Source organism: Zalophus californianus, chromosome 14 (assembly GCF_009762305.2).
Source record: "Zalophus californianus isolate mZalCal1 chromosome 14, mZalCal1.pri.v2, whole genome shotgun sequence".
Classification (NCBI taxonomy): domain Eukaryota; kingdom Metazoa; phylum Chordata; class Mammalia; order Carnivora; family Otariidae; genus Zalophus; species Zalophus californianus.
In genome coordinates this window covers 10,115,792-10,137,625 of record NC_045608.1, presented here as the reverse complement: position 1 = coordinate 10,137,625, position 21,834 = coordinate 10,115,792, and the positions used below count along the sequence as shown (strand labels likewise).

General features: G+C 40.5%; 1 protein-coding gene across 6 annotated transcripts in view; it reads right to left on the bottom strand.

The window, feature by feature from the left end:
• PTPN11 (protein tyrosine phosphatase non-receptor type 11) overlaps positions 1–21,834 on the bottom strand; it is an 81,671-nt gene that overhangs the window by 40,764 nt on the left and 19,073 nt on the right. For 2 of the 6 annotated variants that reach the window (XM_027575448.2, XM_027575449.2), the window contains exons 1-7: positions 21,199–21,287; positions 19,323–19,445; positions 19,078–19,200; positions 11,863–12,057; positions 9,675–9,867; positions 4,709–4,825; positions 3,923–4,036 (exon numbers count right to left, since the gene is read on the bottom strand). In XM_027575448.2, the coding sequence (XP_027431249.1) occupies positions 3,923–4,036; positions 4,709–4,825; positions 9,675–9,867; positions 11,863–12,057; positions 19,078–19,200; positions 19,323–19,445; positions 21,199–21,272 (939 nt within the window). In that variant the 5' untranslated portion in view covers positions 21,273–21,287. Of the gene's footprint in view, positions 1–3,922; positions 4,037–4,708; positions 4,826–9,674; positions 9,868–11,862; positions 12,058–19,077; positions 19,201–19,322; positions 19,466–20,157; positions 20,187–21,198; positions 21,295–21,834 lie in introns of those variants that run through there. The other 4 variants (XM_027575451.2, XM_027575450.2, XM_027575453.2 and 1 more) reach the window with 4 other exon arrangements.

The window sequence follows — 21,834 nt, the reverse complement described above, 5'->3', positions numbered from 1 at the left end:
ATTTCTGTTTATAAACTACCCAGGCTGTAGTATTTTGCTATATAGCAGCCTGAACACACCAAGACGAGGGAGAGGGAGAAGAAGGAGGGGGGTAAGAAAGGATGGAAGGAAGCTAGAATATTAAGAGACAGAAGACTTTTAAAAGAGAGAGATGTGTGAAGCTTATCTGAATCATAATCCAACAAATTTTTTTAAAATTATAAAACAACTAGCAAAATATAGTGATCTTTGATGATCTTATTTTTTCTAGATGTGGAACAGTATTTTGATTAATTTAAGAATTCCATAAACACTGAAGTACTTATGAATAAAACAATAATAATGGCAAAGTTGATAATGATGCATGGGGGTTCTTAATACAAATCTATTTATATACTACATTCAAAATTTTTTCTTAATCAAGTAGGAAAAAGCACTTCTCGATGCACACAAACTGCGTGTGTGTGTGCTCGTGCACACATGGCAATCAGGAAAATGTGAACAGTGAATGACATCCATTAATGTTAAGGAATTATTGTTAATAGCTTTAGGTGTAAGAATGATATTCTGGTTAAAATCTTTTGTTTTGTTTTTTTTTAAAGATTTTATTTATTTGACAGAGACACAGTGAGAGAGGGAACACAAGCAAGGGGAGTGGGAGAGGGAGAAGCAGGCTTCCCACGGAGCAGGGAGCCCGATGCAGGGCTCCATCCAGGACCTTAGGATCATGACCCAAACCAAAGGCAGATGTTTAACGACTGAGCCACCCAAGTGCCCCTGGTTAAAATCTTTTGAAACAAAATAGTTATAGATGAAAAAAACACCCGGAATTTGCTTCAAGATAAGCCAAGGCTGGGGGCACCTGGGTGGCTCAGTCAGTTGAGCATCCGACTCCTGGTTTTGGCTCAGGTCATGATCTCAGGGTTGTGGGGTCCCACCCCATGTAGGGCTCCACGCTCAGTGAGGAATCTGCTTGAGATTCTCTCTCCCTCTCTCTTTGCCCCTCCCCCCTGCTCTCACTTGCTCTCTCTCTAAAAATGAATAAATAAAATCTTTAATAATAAAAAAAAAAAGATAAGCCAAGGCTGGGAGAATTAGTGGGGAGTAATTAAAAAAGACTGGCCAGGGACGCCTAGGTGGCTCGGTCGGTTAAGCATCTGCCTTCGGCTCAGGTCATGATCCCAGGATTCTGGGATCGAGTCCCACATCGGGCTCCCTGCTCAGCAGGGAGTCTGCTTCTCCCTCTGCCTGCACTCCCCCTGCTTATGCGTGCTCTCTCTCTCTCTCTCTGACAAATAAATAAATAAAATCTTTTTAAAAATAAATAAGTTCGACTGGCCATATATCAACAATTGTTAATGCTCGGTGACAGACACATTGTTATGATTATGCTCTTCTCTCTGCTTTTGTATATACTTGAAATTCTGCATAATAAAAAGTTTTGAACAATAGGTTCTCCTGACTCCCGTAAGAGCCCTGAGCGTCTGCCCATCAGCAAAAGAACAGTCCGCCCCTGTGCTGAATCCACAGAGGAAGATCAGGCAGCAACCAACAGAACAAACTATGGGCACACATGGCAACCTGGACAAACATCTCGGACGGCAGGTAGAGCAGAGGCGGCCAAACAGAAGGGCACGCGCGGCTCCATGTATACGAGCTTCCCGAGGCAGCAGCAACCCCCCCACACCCAGGAAACCCCCAGGAGCGCAGCCTGGACCAGAAATGCATGCGCACAGGCTCGCAGCAGCATGACCCACAGCGTCCAGACCGTGGACGCCACCCGGCTGTGCGTCACGGACGCACGGAGGCACGGACGCACGACGCGCTGTTCTTTAACCTTCAGGGAATGAAGCCCAGGCGCGCCAGGACATGGGTGACCCCCGAGGGCGTTATGATCTGCCAAGAGGCCAGTCACAAAAGGACAAGTCCTGTAGGATCCACTCTCAAGACATCCTGCAGCGATCCGACGCGCAGAGACGGAGCCTCTGGGCCCGGGAGCCGCTGGGGACGGAGTTCCGGTGTGGGACGATGGAAATGTTCTGGAGGGGAAGGGTGGCGACAGCTGCTGGACACCGAAAATGTACTCAATCCCCTGAACCGAACGCTTAGAAATGTGATGTGAAAAGATGTGAAATTTTGTTTTCTGTATTTTACCACGATTTGAAAGGAAGGAGAACTAACGCTGAGTGGAGGAAAGCCATCGGCGGTCACCCGACAGGGGTGGAGACAGGGAAGGCATACCTGGGAAGGAACCTTCCAGAATGACAGCAACGCAATGCCCGAGGGCTGGGGTAGTGGGTACACAGATGGGACACCTGTGTCAGAAGCCAACGAGCAGAACTCTTCAAATGGCTGTACTGTGGGGCACCTGGGTGGCTCAGTTGGTTAAGTGTTTGCTAAGAGTCTGCCTTCAGCTAAGGTCATGATCCTGGGGTGGTGGGATCGAGTCCCGCATCAGGGTCCCTGCTCAGCAGGGAGCCTGCTTCTCCCTCTCCCTCTGCTCCTTCCCATTGCTCATTCTCTCTCTCTCAAATAAATAAAATCTTTAAAAAAAAATTTTTTTTTAAATACGTTCTCCAAATTTTAATGTAAGGTTTGTAAAATTTCTGTACTTATCCATCCTACCTCATGAGGCTTTATGAAGACTACATGAAATGAATGAAATAAAGTGAATATAATTAAAATGAATAGAAATGCTGCCCTTTATTTTCTCCGCTGGTGGAACAGAATGAAAAGAGTACTGAGCTTGAGGTTTAAAAATCCTGACTCATTATGTTGAGCATCACTTTCTTGGTGATACCCTTCATCACTGTCTTCCCTCTCTTGACTAGAAGCTCCTTAAAGACAGAAACCCTGTTTATCTTGTTCGCCACCGTGTCCTTGGTGATTAACCCCATGCCTGGTATGAACGAATAAACCTGAGCTCAAGTTCCTGTTCAGCAATGTGGAGCAAGGACTATGACTGTTCTATTCTGCACCCAACCTCAATGCTGCAGTGTAATCAGTATTTGTGGTATAGAGGCTGGACAGTTTACTTAACCTCCCCAAGCCTCAGCTTTCTCCTCTATAAAGTGGAAATAATGTCTTTCTCAACAAGTTGATCTGACCTACTGTGGTTTTAAGGACTTCATGTGGCCATTCATTCATTCGTCCCACAAATATTTATGAATTCTAAAGTCCTACAGAAAGTATGGAATAATCTATCGTTCCCATAAACAGAATAGTAATAATAAAATGACACAAACATTAGCTAAATGTAAATACCCATTCAACAAATATTTATGGAGTTTCTACTGTGTACTAGGCAATGTGCCACGTGCTAGGGGCAACTATGAAGGTAAGTATGATTCAATCCTTGTTTTTGAAGAAGTTTTCAGTCCAATGGATGAGAAGAGAGAGAACAACATTACAATACGAATTGGTAAGTGACATACCAGAGTGAAACAGAAACACAGCACATTCCCTCTGGAGACATTCTCCTACCCAAGTTGGTTTCAGGAAAGAAATCAGTTCACTTAACTTCCCAAAGTTATAAATGTCAACTCCCAAATTAAAACCGCCATGAGGTATTTCACTTTTACTTATTCACTGCAATAAGGCTATAGATTCTTTCTAAAGAAGCCAGCCAATGCTGGAAATCTTCCAAAGGAATTAGATCCTTTTGTTTTTCTGGGTTTTTGCCAGCAGTCCAAACCAAAAGAGGCAAATGGAGCTATTGGCTCATCCATTTAATATTAACTGCCAACTCCCTTATCCCAGAACACAATGCCCTTCTATTTCAAAGAAGCCCCCTCAGCAACTTGTTCCATGTCAATCAATGGCTGAATTAAGAAAGAACACAGATTCGAGTCTTTCAGATCCAATTCCAAATACAGGGCCAAATTCTCCCTCATTAAAAATAGGATTTAATAACTCGTGTAAAAAAATTTTTTTAATAACTTACCTCAAATTCTTCCCAAAAGCCTTGTTTGACTTTATCTGTGGTCTCAGCTAATTTGCTTAGTTCTCGAACCCGGCTTTCTATTTCAGCAGCATTGATACGTGTTGTGTTGAGGGGCTAATCAAATTCAGCAGTTGGTGTGAAAGGAAAAAAGTATTACAAAAAAAAAGGGTTAATGCAAAAAAAAAAAAGTTCCACATTGATAATTCGTAAGGCAAGGACAGGAAATTCAAAGGACACAGTAATTCACAATAAAAGTTTTCAAATACAGTTTCACTTTCTTTTCTATTTTGTGAGGAAATATATCTTTCTTCAATCTCCAAACACACTTTACTCCGGTAATATAAATTCAAACCTATTTATCTTTATAAATAGACCACAACATTATTTAGAGAGATGATATAATATTTGCTACTAGGTAAACTTTGAAATAGCAGTAACTCCAAAGTGAGTGAGTGTAATAGCCCAAAGATAACCAAAGGTAGATCTAGATTGCAAACTTGGTAAAAGCTTGCTTTAAAAACTCTGTGAGGCCTTTTAGACATACACATGGAGATAATCATGGAAATGATGTAATATCTGGAATTTGTTTCCAAATACCACAGGAGAAGGGCAGTGAGCACAGTAACAATGAAACAAGACTTGGTAAGCGGATCACAACTGAAGCTGGGTAATGGGTGTTTGAAGGTTCTTGAGACTATTGTACTACTCTATATTTGGAATATTCTATATTAGGATTTTTTTAAAACTTTATAAGGAGATGGAGCTTTAGCTTTCCAATATGCTCACCTGCTTGAGTTGTAGTACTGTGCCCAATGTTTCCACCATGGGATTCTTCTTGTAATGCTCCACAAGATCTGTCAAAGAGTCAAACCGTTCTCCTCCACCAACATCATATTTCAGCTCCTTTTAAGACAAAACAAAACAAAAACAAAAACAAAAATCCTGCTTATTACCTTTATGCTAAATTACTGTTTATCCCAACTGAAGTACAGAGATTGATTCTCCCCCTAAGATCAAAGAGCTGTAGGAGCAGAAAGGAGAGGAAGCGAGGATGATGAACCTGAAAGGCTGGCCCAATGTGAAAGAGCTGACTGTGAGGTGTGAGAAGCTCTAAGTAAGTATCTCTCAGCAACTAGGGAACAAAAAATTGTCCCCTTCATAAGTTAACTACGTAGTTAAAGAAATGAAAAACAGTATTCTTTACTATTTACTTACACATATAGGCTAAGGAACTACACAGCAGGCTGCTGAAGAGAAGGTAAATAACAATTTCTCTCTGAAATACAACAAGCTCCAAGGCTGGGTAGGCAGCACTGAAGGCCAACATACATGTCTCTACTTTCCTCTTCTAATGAAAATTTAAAAGGGAAATTATAAACAGAGGCCAGGAAATTTCTTCTGACAAAAAGTTCAAAATAGGCTATTTCAGGGAAACGACAGGAAAAGATGTTATTATTATTAAGAAAATACAATACCCTAGAAATTATATATGAAGATATTTGGGTACAATCTTTTATTTAAAAATAAAACAGAGGGGTGCCTGGGTGGCTCAGTTGGTTAAGCATCTGCCTTCAGCTCAGGTCATGATCCCAGGGTCCTGGGATCAAGCCCCACATCGGGCTCCCTGCTCGGCGGGAAGCCTGCTTCTCCCTCTCCCACTCCCCCTGCTTGTGTTCCCTCTTTCGCTGTGTCTCTCTCTGTCAAATAAATAAATAAAATCTTAAAATAAAATAAAATAAAACAGTGATGGAAGGGTAGGGAAGAAGCACTTTCAGAATGACAAAGTAAGGACCTCTGAAAATCCATTCTTTCACAGAAGCAACAAAAACACTAGTAGAGACGCTATGCCTGGGTTGGCTCAGTCAGTTAATTTGGGGAAAAAAAAGTTCCCACTTAAATTGGGGAGAAAGAAAAACAAGCTTTAGGGATGCCTGGGTGGCTCACTTGGTTAAGTATCTGCCTTTGGCTCAAGTCATGATCCCAGGGTCCTGGGATCGAGTCCTGTGTGAGACGGGTCCCACTCAGCAGGGAGTCTGCTTCTCTCTCTGCCTCTCCCTCTGCTGCTCCCCCTGCTTGTGAGCGCGCACTCTCCCTCTCTCTGACAAATAAACAAAAAAAATTCTTAAAAAAAAAAACACTAGTAAAAATTGTCATCAAATTTTTCAGAACTCTGGAAATTAACCAAGAACTTGCAACAGTCCAAGGAACATTCATTCAAGAAAAATGACTGAATCTTGGTAAGCAGCAAACCGTGGCATTTTAACTTGCCCTATATTCCCAAGTATCTCTCTCTAGCTCTTCTGTAGCCTTGAAAACAAACAGCCTCATAACCATGGTAGCTGTGAAAGCCAGCAACCTAGCACACCTAGAGGGCACAGAATGAATTTGGGAGCTCTCGAGAGACCTATCCCCAGAGAATAATCCCTGTGGGCAAACCTTGCTTTATTGCACTTTGCTTTCCTGAACTTGGCAGATAAATATTTTTAACAAATTAAAGGTTTGTGGCAACCCTGCATCAAGCAAGTCTATTGGCAGCCATTTTCCCAACAGTATTTGTTCACTTTGTGTCCCTGTGTCACATTTTGGTAATTCTTTCAGTATTTCAAACTTTTTAATTATTATTATTATATTTGTACAATAATACATATATACTAATAATATATATATGTAATATATATACTGTGATCAGTATTATGACTCACTGAAAGCTCAGATGATGGTTTGTACTTTTTAGCAATAAAGTATTTTTTACTTAAGGTATGTTGTCCAAAAAAAAAAGTGTATCATCTATTGTTTTTCAGACATAATGCTTGCACACTTAATAAACTACAGTGTAGTACAGCATAAACATAACTTTTATATGCACTGGGAAACAAAAAAAATTAATTTGACTTGCTTTACTGCAGTATTCATTCTACTGCAGTGGTCTGGAATTGAACCCATAATATCTCTGAGATATACCTGTATTTGACCTATTTAGCAGCTCCCTGGAAAAGTCCTGTTTTCAGAGCTTATGTTTATTTGACCTGACTTAGAGCTCACTCAGCCCTGTCTTCAGGGGATCTGCCCAAAACAATCAGCAGCAACTGCTTAATATCACAGCAGCCTGCAGCGGCAATACCAGTTAAGGCAAATAAGAGACTGACCAAAATGAAAAAAGGAAAATCTAGGCAATGTCCACAGAAGGCTTGGAAAACCTCTAACATAGAGCGACAAACCAAGAAACAGACTCTTAATTATAGAACAAACTAACGGTTATCAGAGAGGAGGCAGGTGGTAGGATGGGGAAAATAGGTGACATGGATAAAGGAGTGCACTTGTTGTGATGAGCACTGGTTTTTATATGGACAAGTCGAATCACAATATTGTACACGTGAAACTAATATTACACTATATGTTAACTAGCTGGTATTTAAATTAAAAGTTAAAAAAAAACTAACATATTCTTGAGAAGCTAGAAGGCTTTGTGTATGTGCAGGGCTGTGTAAAGTCCGGGGAGGACCCAAGAAAAACCTAATCTTCACCTCTAGCTGACCTTGAAGTTCTGCACAAACAGAAAGTGAAGGCTAAGGCAAAGTTGTAATCTGCCAGAGCCCTGAAACCGTGCCCTAACACACACACACACACACACACACACACACACACACACACACACACACACAGCCCCCTTGGCAAAAGTTGGGAGACTTAATGGTTCACGGCATTTAAGGAAATCCCTGTCCAATCATTAACTGACCACTAAGCTAACCAAGCAAAGACTTGTGGCTACACATGGCAAAGAATAAAGGAAAGTCACCAAACATAGAGCAATGTAATAACTACAGCAACAATAAAAAGTAGCAACAACCCTAGAAAAGATGGTATCTGATTTCCAGAATCACATCATATTATTTAAAATGTCTAGTCTCCAACAAAAAAATTAGGAAACATGCACAGAAACAGGAAAGTATGGACCAAACATGGGGGGGAAAAGCACTCAATAGAAACTGTCCTTGAGACGAACCATGAGAGACGATGGACTCTGAAAAACAAACTGAGGGTTCTAGAGGGGAGGGGGGTGGGGGGATGGGTTAGCCTGGTGATGGGTACTAAAGAGGGCACGTTCTGCGTGGAGCACCGGGTGTTATGCACAAACAATGAATCATGGAACACTACATCAAAAACTAATGATGTAATGTACGGTGATTAACATAACAATAAAAAATAAAAATAAATTTAAAAAAAAGAAACTGTCCTTGAGAAAGCCCAGATAAAGACTTGAAATCAGCTAGTATAAATATGTTCAAAGAACTAAAGGAAACTGTACTTTATAAATTAAAAGAAAATATGAGGATGCTATCTCACCAGAAAGTATCACAAAAATCTGTACACAAATGTTCATAGCAGCATTATTCATAATAGCCAAAATGCCCACAAATTTTTTAATGGATAACAAAATGTACTCTAGCCATACAATGGAATAATTGACAATAGTTTGTTGACACACACCACAATATGGATAAACCTTGAAGACATTATGCAAAGTAAAAGAAACTAGACGCAAAAGCCACAGATTATATGATTCTATCTATATGAAACATCCAAAACTGGCAAATCCATAAAAACAAAAAGTAGATTAGTGGATGCCGAGAGCTGGAGGGAGGGGAAATAATGGGGAGCGACTGGTAATGGACAGAGGGTTTCTTTTTGGGGTGCTGAAAATGTTCTGGAATTAGTGTCGTTAGTTGCATAATATGTGCATATACCAAAAACCTGTCCACTTTAAAAAGGTGAACTGTATGGTCTGTGAATCGTACCTCAATAAAGCTGGGGTCTTTTAATATATATTTAATTTAAAAACTGAAGAAATACGTGAATAGACAGTTTCTTTTTAGGAAAGTTTGACATAGTTGACCAAGAATCAATCTCCTTAGTCCTGTCACCACATTAAAAATAAGAAATAGGGGCGCCTGGGTGGCTCAGTCGTTAAGCGTCTGCCTTCGGCTCAGGTCATGATCCCAAGGTCCTGGGATCGAGCCCCACATCAGGATCCCTGCTCGTCAGGAGGCCTGCTTCTCCCTCTCCCACTCCCCCTGCTTGTGTTCCCTCTATCACCGTGTCTCTCTCTGTCAAATACATAAATAAAATCTTTAAAAATAAATAAATAAAATAAAAATAAAAATAAATAAAAATAAAAAGAAGAAATAGTGAGTTCAGGGGCGCCTGGTTGGTTCAGCTGAGGGAGCACGTGATTCTTCACCTCAGGGTTGTAAGTCTGAGCCCCATGTTATGTGTAAAGATTACTTAAAAATAAAATCCAAGAAATAAAGGAAGGAAGGAAGGAAGGAAGGAAGGAAGGAAGACAGAAAGAAAGAAAGAGTGAGTTCAATTCTCCTAGCCTTGACGCAGGAACTCTAATATGAAGGCAAATGCAGGCACAGGCCAGACTGTGACAATCCTAAGGAGGAGCTGAGGCCATCACTTCAGAAACAGGGAGACTGAGGCCGACTCTAGCAAAAACAGATCAGGTGCTCCAGGGCAAAAGGTGATGTGCTGAGGCATGACTTAATCTGCCAGCAATAGACTGGAAAGAAATAATTTAATAAAGTTCTGAAATGATGAAACCATTGTAATAAATAATATTCTAAAAACATAAAAGCCTGTGACTGAGCAAAGAAAAATCTGACTTTGGAAGTGATGTCCATCTTCCTCCAGCAGAAGAATCACCCGAAGATGACATTTTGCCGGACCGGTAGTTCAAATGGGACTTTACCTGACAGCGGATCATGACGTGGGTCACTTTAGACTTGCCATCATTGCTCTCCCCTTTGTCGTCACCAGTTCGGACAGACAGAACAAAATCTCCGGGGTGGCTCTGGCTCTCTCGTACCAGAAAGCTACCGTGTTTTCCTTTCTCAGTTAGTAATTTCTCTGCTTCTTTCCCAGAGAGGTGTCCATGAAACCACCTAAATTTGTTTAAATGAAAATCAATTGAGTTCTGCCACGGGTTCACAGTATTCTTTCACAAAACTACCATAGCCAGCTCTCCCAAACACTATTAAGAAAAAGACCCATTCCTCCAAGAAACTCGCCAATTCCACATGAGACAATTTGCATCCCAAGCAGGCAGGAAAAATGAGAAAGATGTTAAGAATAAGCATTAAACTTTTTAAATGAGCCCACAGTCATTTGTAAACAAATGCCCTCAATCTTTCCTATTTTCTTTTGTATCTCCCATCTTTTAAAAATGCACTTTGTCTTTTCTCCAAGACCTACACCAAAAGGACCAACTACTTAATCACAGCCCTTTAAAGAAATTAAAATAGTGGTGCCTGGGTGGCTCAGTGGGTGAAGCATCTGCCTTCAGCTTGGGTCATGATCTGGGTGTCCTGGGATCAAGCCCCACGCTGGGCTCCCTGCTCAGTGGGGAGGAGTCTGCTTCTGCCCCTCCCTACTCCCCCACCCCTCCCATCCCCACTCATGCTCTCAAGTAAATAAAAAAAATCTTAAAAAAAAAAAAAGAGAAATTAAAACAGAAAGTCATGGTAGAGACAAAAAATCATATGAATGTTTCCCTTGCTTTGGTATGTGAATACTACATAAAAAAGGAAACTATAAATTAATTTAAGCATTCCAAATTTCTTAATATTTCCAACCAATACTTCAACAGCCTCCAAGTTTGCTGTCAATATCTTTGGACTGTATACTGGGTTATCATTTCAAGCTCTAAAGCATATAACATCTAGAGGAAGGGTGAGGGATTTTGCTAAAAATGTGAATTCCCATGCCTCCCAACCAGAGATAGCAATACACTAAGTTTGAAAGGAGCCCAGCAATCTGCACTTTTACCCAGCACTCCAGAGTCCTGATGCGGGTCATAAGAGGACAGACTCTGAGACATTACTCTAAGATACTATAAAAAACATTGTTAATGGGGCACCTGCCTGGCTTGGTCAGAAGCTCACGGTCATGAGTTCTAGCCCCACGCGGGGGAGGCGGGGGTAAGAAATTAAATAAATAAATAAATAAACCTTTAAAAAAATCTTAACACAGTTATATTACTAATGTGGCTTTTCCCCTCAGGATCTTGGTAAGAAAGCAAGCACTGTTGTGGCAGATAGCGCTAAAGGCTCATTGCTAGAGGAACATACTTTGAGTTATTTTTCATCCACCCTCAACTGAACAGAGTAAAATTTAGAAATAAACTGAGTTGCCTAACAGCCTTTTGCTTGAAGCTACAGTGGTAACTGGAGAAACAAATGATCCACCTGTAACGCATTGACATAAAGGTGCAAGTTGAAGAAACCTATCTGAAGATATAAAATATACAAACCTAATTAAGAGACCTGGAATTTGTACTGAGTCAGAAAGGAGACTGGGAACGTAGAAAACCAATAAAATCAATAAAAATAAGTCGTCCTGGATTTCATCAGTTCCAACACAAGGGGAAGAAGATCTCTGAAATAATTTAATTCCCTCTAAGCAAGGTCATTCTCCACATTTGTGGATACAACATAAGAGAACTGGTGAAAAATCTGACCCTCCGCACTCTCTGCTTTTCAGCTTCTGAGCTTAAACTGACATCTGTTGGTGGCCTCGCTGAATAGCTGGTGGGAAGCTACTCCGGGACCTGCTGCTGAATGGGTGCCTCCATTAGTATTTTTCTTCTTCTCCTAACTCTCAGAGATTACCAGCTCAAGTTCAATAATCTTAAAACTACCGCATGTACCAAGTATATAAAGAAATTGCCTGAGACCTCTGCGAAATTAAGTGTAAGGAACACCAATCGAAGCTTTTACAAGAAAGGGGCACTCTTCAAATCATCTGATCCTATGATTCTGGTTTCAGTAAAACTGACGTTTAGTATAAAGATTACAGCCTGGGAAACAGGTAAAGCCAAAGCCCCATAATCCATTCGTAGAAGACCTACAGCATGGGACACATGCCCCACAGTCACTGACCTTTCAGAGGTAGGATCTGCACAGTTCAGAGGATATTTAAGCTCAATAACATCTCCATTCTTCTCTTTTAATTGCCCGTGATGTTCCATGTAATATTGGACCAACTCAGCCAAAGTGGCAAACTTCTCCCCTCCGTACAAGTCATAGTAATCACCAGTGTTCTGAATCTTGATGTGGGTGACAGCGCCATTTCTTCTAAAAGAGTCCATTAGGGGGAAAACAAAAACTAATAAAGAGCTATACTAGTAAAAATGGATGTCATATTCAATATCAGATTTCACCTAAACCTTGAAACACACCCAAGAGGCCAGTTTACACTTCTCCTGTAACAAACACAGTGAGTGAAAACCACACGGTCAACCATTTCAACACAAAGGGCTTTGTTTCTTGGCTCCTTTCCCTTCTACACCTTCTATTTTGGAAGTCTGACCTATCAAATTACATATATTAAGTGACAATAATTCTTCTCATCAGTAATTAATAGAGACACATATATTAAAGTTAAACATCACTCTATTTTCTAATCCAGTAAATCCATCCATAAGTGTTTTGTCCCCCCCAATGAAACTGTATAGCTACCCTAGGACTTGTATAAGAATATTCATTGCAGTTTTCTTTGGAATAGAAAAATACTGGAAACTCAAACATTTATCACCAAAATGGATAAATAAATAGTTACATACCCATACCCTAGAACACTACACAGCAATTAAAAAAAAAACACAACACTGATACATACAACTACATTGATGAATCGCAAAAATATTATGTTAAAGAGAAAGAGGCCAGGGGTGCCTGGCTGGCTCAGTCGGGAGAGAGTGTGATTCTTGGTTTTGGGGTTGTGAGTTCGAGGCCCACGTTGGGTGTACAGACTACTTAAAAATAAAATCTTTAAAAGAGAGAGAGAGAGAAAGAAGACAGACACAAATGAATATATACTGTATGGCTTCATTTGTCAATGAAGTTGTAGAATAAGCAAATTTAGTCTATAGGGTTAGAAATGAGAATAGTGGTAGCTACTTAGAAGGAAGGAGATTAGAAAGGGGCACAAAAGAATCTTCTAGGGTGATGAAAATATTTTGACTACGGTGTTCGTTACATAAATAAATACATTTGCCAAAATTCATGTCACTGTACACATAAGATACTGTATATAATCGCACCTTAAATAATCACTTTAAAAACACAGACAACTGACAGTTTCCAGCATAAGATGGCTAAAACGCTATCCCACTGAGTCAACATAACATTCACCAAAAGTTTCTATAACTTGGTATTTTAGTTAGCCCAGGCAGCCTGTGATTTCCATTCAGTTTTCTGAACAAATGAATATATCACAAGGATACTCATTATAACATTGGCGGGGGTAACACGCCCACAAGTGGCCAGGCACTTCCAAAATGATAACCATTGACCTATATGAGCTTTTAGTCCGACCCTGTAGCATTACTGATGAAGCCTCTGGAAAATATAAACACATTTCTACCAAGAAAAAAGAATATGGGAACTAAAGAAAATAAGAAAAACTGTCCCATGTTTCTGACAATACCTGCTTCTAATTTTTGGTGACATTTTCCAGTGGGTAAAAAGGGTCCTTCAGGTCACCCTGACCTTCAGTCAACTATATCTGACTCTACTTTAACACCTGAGTTTCCCATTTCTAGCCTTTACTTAATGCCATAACACAAAGAAAGATATTTCAGGTATGAACTACATTAATATAGAGCCACATAGATGGATCTCAAAAACATAATAGTGCATGAAAGAAACACAATGTAGAATGATATGCTCAGCATGTACCATTCATGAAAATTTAAGCACACACACAAGTAATACTATATATTATTCAAGATATAGACATACATACACATACAGATATTTTTCCACGTAATGTTACTTATCGTATCACTTAATGAATTAGAAGTACAACAAACTCACGAGAGTAGCTGCCAATGGGACAAAAGGAAGAACAGGATCAAGGGTGGTGAGGAAAGGGAAATTTTGTTTTATTTTATATTCTATTTTAAAGGAAAAAAATGACTGGCAGTAAATACAACATGGGTGATTGTACATGATTCTATGTATTTTTCTGTATTTTTTTCCTCAAAATTAAAAAGGGAGAGCGGGAGGAGGTGGGGGAAGAGAGGGAGGGGGATGTTCCTTGACGAGCTGAATATAAGGTAACATAATGATCGAATTTTAAGCATGAGCACATAATAAAAAGGTTAGATTGTCTGCACAGAACCAGAACGATAAACACATCATATACACATGCACACACGCACGCACAGAGGCACGTGCACATTTCTAACAGCGGCTATATCACATACGAAGAAACAGAAAAGTGAAACTTGGCAGTGTTGGACAGCTGTCAAAACCAGTGGTTCTAAGTTCACAAAAAAAGATATACAAATGGCCTTTAAACACATTAAAGGATGTTCAACTTCAATCTTGAGAGAAATAAAAATTAAAATTCACAGAGATACCATTTCTCACCTATCAAGCTGATGAACAGGAAAAGCTTGACCACACTCAAATGGTGAAGCTGTGGAAAAACGGGCCCCTCGTATATGACTGGAGGGAGTGCAAAATGGCACAATCACTATGGAGAAGAATTTGAAAAAACAATGCTATCTCTGCATTTACTGTCTGCCCCAATCACCTCACTCAAGAAATTCACCCCGAAGACAGCTTTTCAAAAGCACAGAACATAGGCAAAATGTGATCACATTTACTGCAGCTTTATCTATCACTGTTAAACATTAAAAAAAAAACTAAATTCCCATCTATAGGGAAATTATATAAATTTATATGCTATTCAGTTGACTACGAAGATGAGAAAGATCATTAAAAGATTTCTGTAAGTGACAAGAGTAAACTATAAAGAAAGATAGTTAGTATTCTACTTTGTAAGTGTAAAAAGAAACCGAAGGATAAACTAGAAATTAAGGGAAATGATTACCTACAGTGATGGATGGAAATGGTGCAAGGCATAGATATAAGAATGGGATTTCTCAGAAAATACCTTTTTATACAGTTTGATTTTTAAATCTTGTAAATTTTCACATATTCAAAAATTACAATTAAATCAATAAAGATCAGAAAAAGATGAATACCTGAAAAACATTGAAACAAATAGAAAAAATCAATCTCTCTTTGTAATTAGCTCACAACTACACAGAAAACTAATTCCAGTACCTTTTGAGCAGTACTGACTGTTTGCCTTTAGTGGGATATATTCTAAGAACAAAAAAGACTCTGAAATAATCATGAACTTCACTTAATAGGTTCGTAGTTAGAAATGACAATGGTATAGTAATTCTGGAACTATTTTTGTATTATAGAATTGGCCAAGTGAGGTCATATATTGCTGCTGCTGGAAGCAGGGTTCTCCACACAGGAGTAGGGAAGTACAAATACGGAAAGGGAAAAGGTGAGAAAGTTGCATTGAACTTGAACTATCAGTAAGAACACTTGGTTTGAGGGGTGCCTGGGTGGCTCAGTCGTTAAGCATCTGCATTCGGCTCAGGTCATGATTCCAGAGTCCTGGGATCAAGCCCCGCATCGGGCTCTCTGCCCGGCGGGAAGCCTGCTTCTCAATAAATAAATAAATAAATAAATAATCTTTAAAAATAAAAAAAAAGAACACTTGGTTTGAAATATATAAATATTTATTTCCCAGCTCCGTCTACTCTGAGGGCTGAGAAGCAATAAACACACCTTGCTTCTAAATCTTGGTTTCTGAACACCATTCCCCACTGAAAGAATCAAGGCTCTTGAGAGAAAAGAATGATTCCCGGCTTGGGGGAAAAAAAAAATATATAAATGGCCTGAAACATCTCACAGAACCAGAAGGCAAGGATGTAATCAAAGATCACTGGAGAAATGTCAAAAGGATACAGGAACCACACAGGCCAAATGTGGGGCAACTTGAACATCAAAAATAATAATGAGGCTGGGGTGCCAGGGTGGCTCAGTCGGTTAAGTATTTGTCTTTGGCTCAGGTCATGGTCTTGTAATCTTGGGGTCCTAGGATCCAGCCCCACATTGGCTCCTTGCTCAGCAGGGAGTCTGCTTCTGCCTCTGTCTCTCACCACCTGACCCACTCCCCTGCTTGTGCTCTCTCTTTCAAATAAATAAATAAAATCTTAAAAAAAAAAGAACAGAATTAGAAAAATAATTTTTCAGGTGCCAATATAATGATTTATTCAGACGAACTTCATCAACATATGCTAAAAACATGAAATGAGAAAATACTGGGGAAGATACAAACCATCAGACCACTTACTAATTACAAAAAGAAAAAGGTGCCTTTGTAATGAAAAAATCTGGCAAACACCTGAATCAAGCAATTAAACCGAATACCACCAAAAGATGGAGCAAATAGACACTCTGTGCTTCCTCCAGTGAAATAATGGGGTGCATCCAGCATCACCTCTGGAGTGTGCGTGCCAAAAATGTTTCATCTGAATGTAAAAATGAGGAAACAATCAGCGAACTGAGATTGGAGGACAGCCTAAGAAGTGACTGGCCTGACTGCCCAAAAGGGATGAATAGAAAAGGTCAGGAGAGAGAGAGAGAGACTAGAGACATAAAAATTAAATGCAATGAATGACCTTTGATGAGATCCTCCTGAATCTAGTCTGGGGGAAGGGGCAGGAATGGGGGGGGAGACTCAACTGCTTCAAAAACCATTACTGAAATAATAAGGGAAATCTGAATACAAATGATATATTATAGATTAGACAATATTATTAAAGCAAGGTTAAAATTTACCTATAATAATGATACTGTAGTTATACAGGAGAATGCCCTTGTTTATCCGACATACACACTGATGTATTTAAAGGTAAAAATAGGGGCGCCTGGCTGGCTTAGTCAGTAGAGCATACGACTCTGGATCTCGGGGTTATGAGTTCAAGCTTCACATTGGGTGTAGAGATTACTTAAAAATAAAATCTCTAAAAAAAATGTTTAAATAAAATAAAGGTAAAAATAAATATCCTGATTACCTACAATTTATTTTCAAAAAGTTCAGGGGCAAAAAAAAGTATATACACAAACATAGAAAGGGCAAACATGACAAAACGCTGGCAGGTGAAGAGAATGTGGGTGTTCACTCTATTCATCTTTCAACTTTTCTACAGGTCAGAAATGTTTCAAAATAAAAAGTTGGGGGGGGCGCCTGGGTGGCTCAGTCGTTGAGCGTCTGCCTTCGGCTCAGGTCATGGTCCCAGGGTCCTGGGATCGAGCCCCACGTCAGGCTCCCTGCTCCGTGGGAAGCCTGCTTCTCCCTCTCCCACTCCCCTTGCTTGTGTTCCCTCTCTTGCTGGGTCTCTCTCTGTCAAATAAATAAATCTTTAAAAATAAATATATAAGTAAAAAATAAAAAGTTGAGGAAAACAGGAAAAAAATCCCACCAATTCTCTAGTCCTGGTCCTGCCACTGACTAGCTGTGAGGCCAGCTAAGTAACTTAACCTCTGTGCTTCAACTTACTCACCTGGAAAATGAAGATAATTGTGGAACCTAATCCTAGGTTGTTGGGAAAACTAAATACAATGATATGTGTAGAGTGCTCGGTGCAACGGCCTGGTATATACATCACGTCCTCAGTCATGCTTGCTATCGTCGTGAGCGGCAGCATCATTACTATACACTCTCCATCCACTCTTACAGCTCAAATACCACACAACTTTAAGTTAGAAGCCTGTGCTGAGATAAGTCCTTAGGACTGAAAGACCCATCCCTTGTATTAAAACACAAAAGGGCGCCTGGGTGGCTCAGTCAGTTAACCATCTGCTTTCGGCTCAGGTCATGTTCCCAGGGTCCTGGGATCGAGCCCCGCGTCAGGCTCCCTACTCAGTGGGGAGTCTGCTTCTCCCTCTCCCACTACCCCTCCCCCTGCTCATGCTCTCTCATGCATGCACTCTCTCTCTCTCAAATAAATAAAATCTAAAAACAAAACAAAACCAAAAACCACAAGTAAAAGCTAAGGACAGGGGCTCCTCAAAAAACTAATCTAAGCCAAAAAGAGATTTCCCAAGTCCCAAAGGGATCCTAAATAAACCTACCACAGTTTATCCAACCCTCTATTATGGGACACAGAGTTGCTTTAGTTTGTTTTAAATTTTTTTGAACAGTATGACCAACATCCTGTTACATGTCTCTTTGAGCAAGTGTGACAATTTTTCTAGAAACTAACCTTCTCTTATGTACTTATTCCCTTTACTCTAGATTATTCCAGGAGCTATAACTCTACTGCTTTATGAATTTGCTTTTATTATTACTGTTTTTAAATAAGGAAGTAAGTAAATTATGTTGGCCATTAAAAGGAATAATTAGATCTATATGTGCCAGCAGAGAATTCAAAAACTTTAAAAAGGAAGTTGCAGAATAATAGATATAAGACCATGCATGTGAATTCTAAAAACACACAACCCAACTTTATATTGTTCATAATAGTACCAAGACAGTACAAGTATAAAAACACATTCAGGAAGGATATATGCCAACCTCTGGATAATGGTTTCCTCTGGGGAAAGAGGGAGGGGAATGGGACTGGGCAGGGGGACAAACGGGACCACAGCTTCCTCAGTGATGTTCATTTCTTGAAAAAGAAAAGTGGTCTGAAGAAACTCTTAAAAAGCATTTCCCCCGTTAAGAAATCAAAAGGAAGGGCGCCTGGGTGGCTCAGTTGGTTAAGCGACTGCCTTCGGCTCAGGTCATGATCCTGGAGTCCCGGGATCGAGTCCCGCAACGGGCTCCCTGCTCAGCGGGGAGTCTGCTTCTCCCTCTGACCCTCCCCCGTCTCATGCTCTCTCTCTCATTCTCGCTCTCTCAAATAAATAAATAAATAAATAAAATCTAAAAAAGAAAGAAATCGAAAGGAAAAATGCAGGCAACCAGGTTCAGGATGAGTGGAACCAGGATCAGGCAGTGCGTGGCCTAAGGACCTGCAACACTCTGTCCACCTCACCCTCAGGGGTCTCCCAGGGGAGAAGAAATGCCCATCATGACGCCCCTTCTGCCGCATTCCCGCACGCCCACTCTCAGGAGGCCACGCCTGAGCCCCACAAGCAGGCTTGAGTCACATCTGACCCATGGGCCAGGCCTTCAAACTCTCAGTGAGGGTGGCAAGCTGTCCTGGGGGGAGGGGGGTTCAATATTTCCCACCTGAAAAACCCTTGCAGGGTTCTCTTTTTCTTCCAACTTACCTGACGGAAAGGGTGAAGTCTCCAGGGTTGCTTTTACTGGGCCTCGCCAAAAAACTGCCATCAACTCCTCGCGTCAACAGCAGGTTTTCTGCCTCCACGCCAGTGATGTTTGGGTGAAACCATCTTGAGTGAGAGAAAAATGGAGAGAGTGATGAAAACCAACATTCTCCATCAGTACTGCTTTCCACACCATCACAGCTAAAACTCCTGTAAGTAGAGCAGCTAATAAAAATACAAAATAGCACCTTCTCTTCCTCTTCCCCCTCTTCTCCCGGGTCACTGTCCTCTCCTTGACTTCCTCTTGGTAGGAGCCTGCGATCCTGCCAGCACCGCCGGTGGGGCTGGGGGCATGGTCAGCGGGACTGGGGCTGGGGGTATGGGTATGAAGCTGAGCCCAAAGCCCAGAAAGACAGTCCATATGGTCAGAAGATTGAACACATGGAGTAGAATTAAACAAGTAAAGAAAGAAACTAGTGAATACATAAACATAGTAAGGATAATGAGAGCCAGGTTTCTCACTATTGGACAGGGGATACAACCAGAACTGAAGAAAACCAGAATATACCAGATTAGAATTGGCGGTAATGTAAACTCTAGTTTTTAACATATAGAGGTAGCTATAGAAATACAGATGTATGGTTCTGGGTATGTCTGGGTGCATTTGTGCAGGCATATACATACGTATCTTCCTAGCTCTCTCTTCTAAAAGGGCCTGGAAGCAATAACACCCCAGTAGCCATCAGCATAACCAGCACCGTTATCATGGTTTCTAAATACCATTCTCCAACAAAAGGAACTGGGTTCCTTGAAGAAAAAACTGATTCCAGGTCTGGTGCACTAAAAGTAAGATGAGCTTGGAATACCTTACTATATGCCACAGTCCCCTCCTCAGTGGGAAGCCTGCTTCTCCCTCCCACTCTGCTGCTCCCCCTGTTCGTGCTCCCACTCTCTCTCTCAAATTAACAAATAAGATCTTAAAAAAAAAAAATACATGGGGACAAAGGGAAAGCTCTTTGCAGTAGAATCACAAAGAATGATATATAATCAGTAGAGGAGGAAGAACAGAATTAGAAAAATCACCATTTGGTGACCATCACATTAATAGTTCAGGCAAGAATCATCAGAGGAGGGGCGTCTGGGTGGCTCAGTCGTTAAGCGTCTATCTTCGGCTCAGGTCATGATCCCGGGGTCCTGGGATCGAGCCCCGCATCGGGCTCCCTGCTTAGTCGGAAGCCTGCTTCTCCCTCTCCCTCTCCCCCTGCTTGTGTTCCCTCTCTTGCTGTGTCTCTCTCTGTCAAATAAATAAAATCTTTAAAAAAAAAAAAAAAAAGAATCATCAGAGGACACTAAATCTGGTGGGTGAACATTTCAGGAAGGACAGGGTATTTACAGCCCCTCAAAGTACCTCCCCACAAAATACTTATTAATTACTTGTTAATTAACAAAAAATACTCATGAACCTCACAGTGGAGAACTTGACAGATAATATCTTAACCAACTGATAAAAGTTAACATCACCAGTTATGGCATCATGTGCCTCCTGACATCACGCACTGAGAACACGTGCCACTTCTGTGACATTCCTGCCAAGAATGCATTACCTAATCTAATTATGAGGAACATCGGACAAACCCCAAGTGCATGACATTCTACAAATTAACTGTTAGCACATACTCTTCAAAAATGTCAAAACTGTGAAGGGGGAGGGGACATCCAAAGTACTTTCCAGGTTACAGGCCAGAAACAGGACACAAGTTATACACTGCATGGTTCTTTCTGCACAATATCATTGACCAGGGGGGAGGTAGGAATTTGATGATAATACCATTATAATCTAAATTTCCTGATTTTGACATGTGTACTGTAATTATGTCTGTGTCTCTGTTTTTAGGAAACACACAATGAGTATTTTAGAGTAACAAGATATCATGTCTGGAACTCACTCAAATGGTTCAGGATGAAGTTATACATACAGTGTGTATAAATATGAGGGAAGGCAAATGTCGTACAATGTTAGCTGCTAAATCTGGGTTAAAAGTAAACAGAAGTTGTCTGTATTATTCTTACAACATCTGTGTAATTTTGAAATTATTTCAAAATTAAAAGTTTTAAAAAACACACAAATAACGAAGTCCACCATGATTGCCATCCACTTCAGAGGATTCCTCTCTAGTTCCCAACAAGATTTCCTTCATGGATTCCAAAAGTCACCAAGATCTGTGGTAAAAAGAGTAATTTCTGAAGTCAAATTATCCGGAACCTTTATAGGCTAATTCAGTACTCCAGGGAACATACATCAATTATTAAATGTAGAGTCCTGGTCCTGATAATCAAATGAACTTCCAAGATACTTCTCAACAACTACTGGCCCAATTAAAGTGTACCACAACAGTGAAGAAGAGAGAACACAAGGGTGAAAAGCTGTCATCAGTCATGCATTAAGGACATGGAAAGCTCTGCAGCCTCGTGGCTAGGGCTCCGACCACAGAGACCCAGGTGCACATCTGAGCTCTACCACTTACTGGTACCACCAGTGACCTGGGAAAGTTCTTCCCAACTCAGATTCATCATCCTCAAAAAGGCAATGACTGACCGGGTTTTTTTTGCCATGATAATTCTTATGTTCCTTTTAAGAATAAAGTGATATTCCATACAGTATAGTGTCAGTCAGCCATTAAAAGTAACAAAGTACTGGGGGTTCCTGGATGGCTCGGTCGGTTGAGCGATGGACTCTTGGTTTTGGACTGGGTCATGATC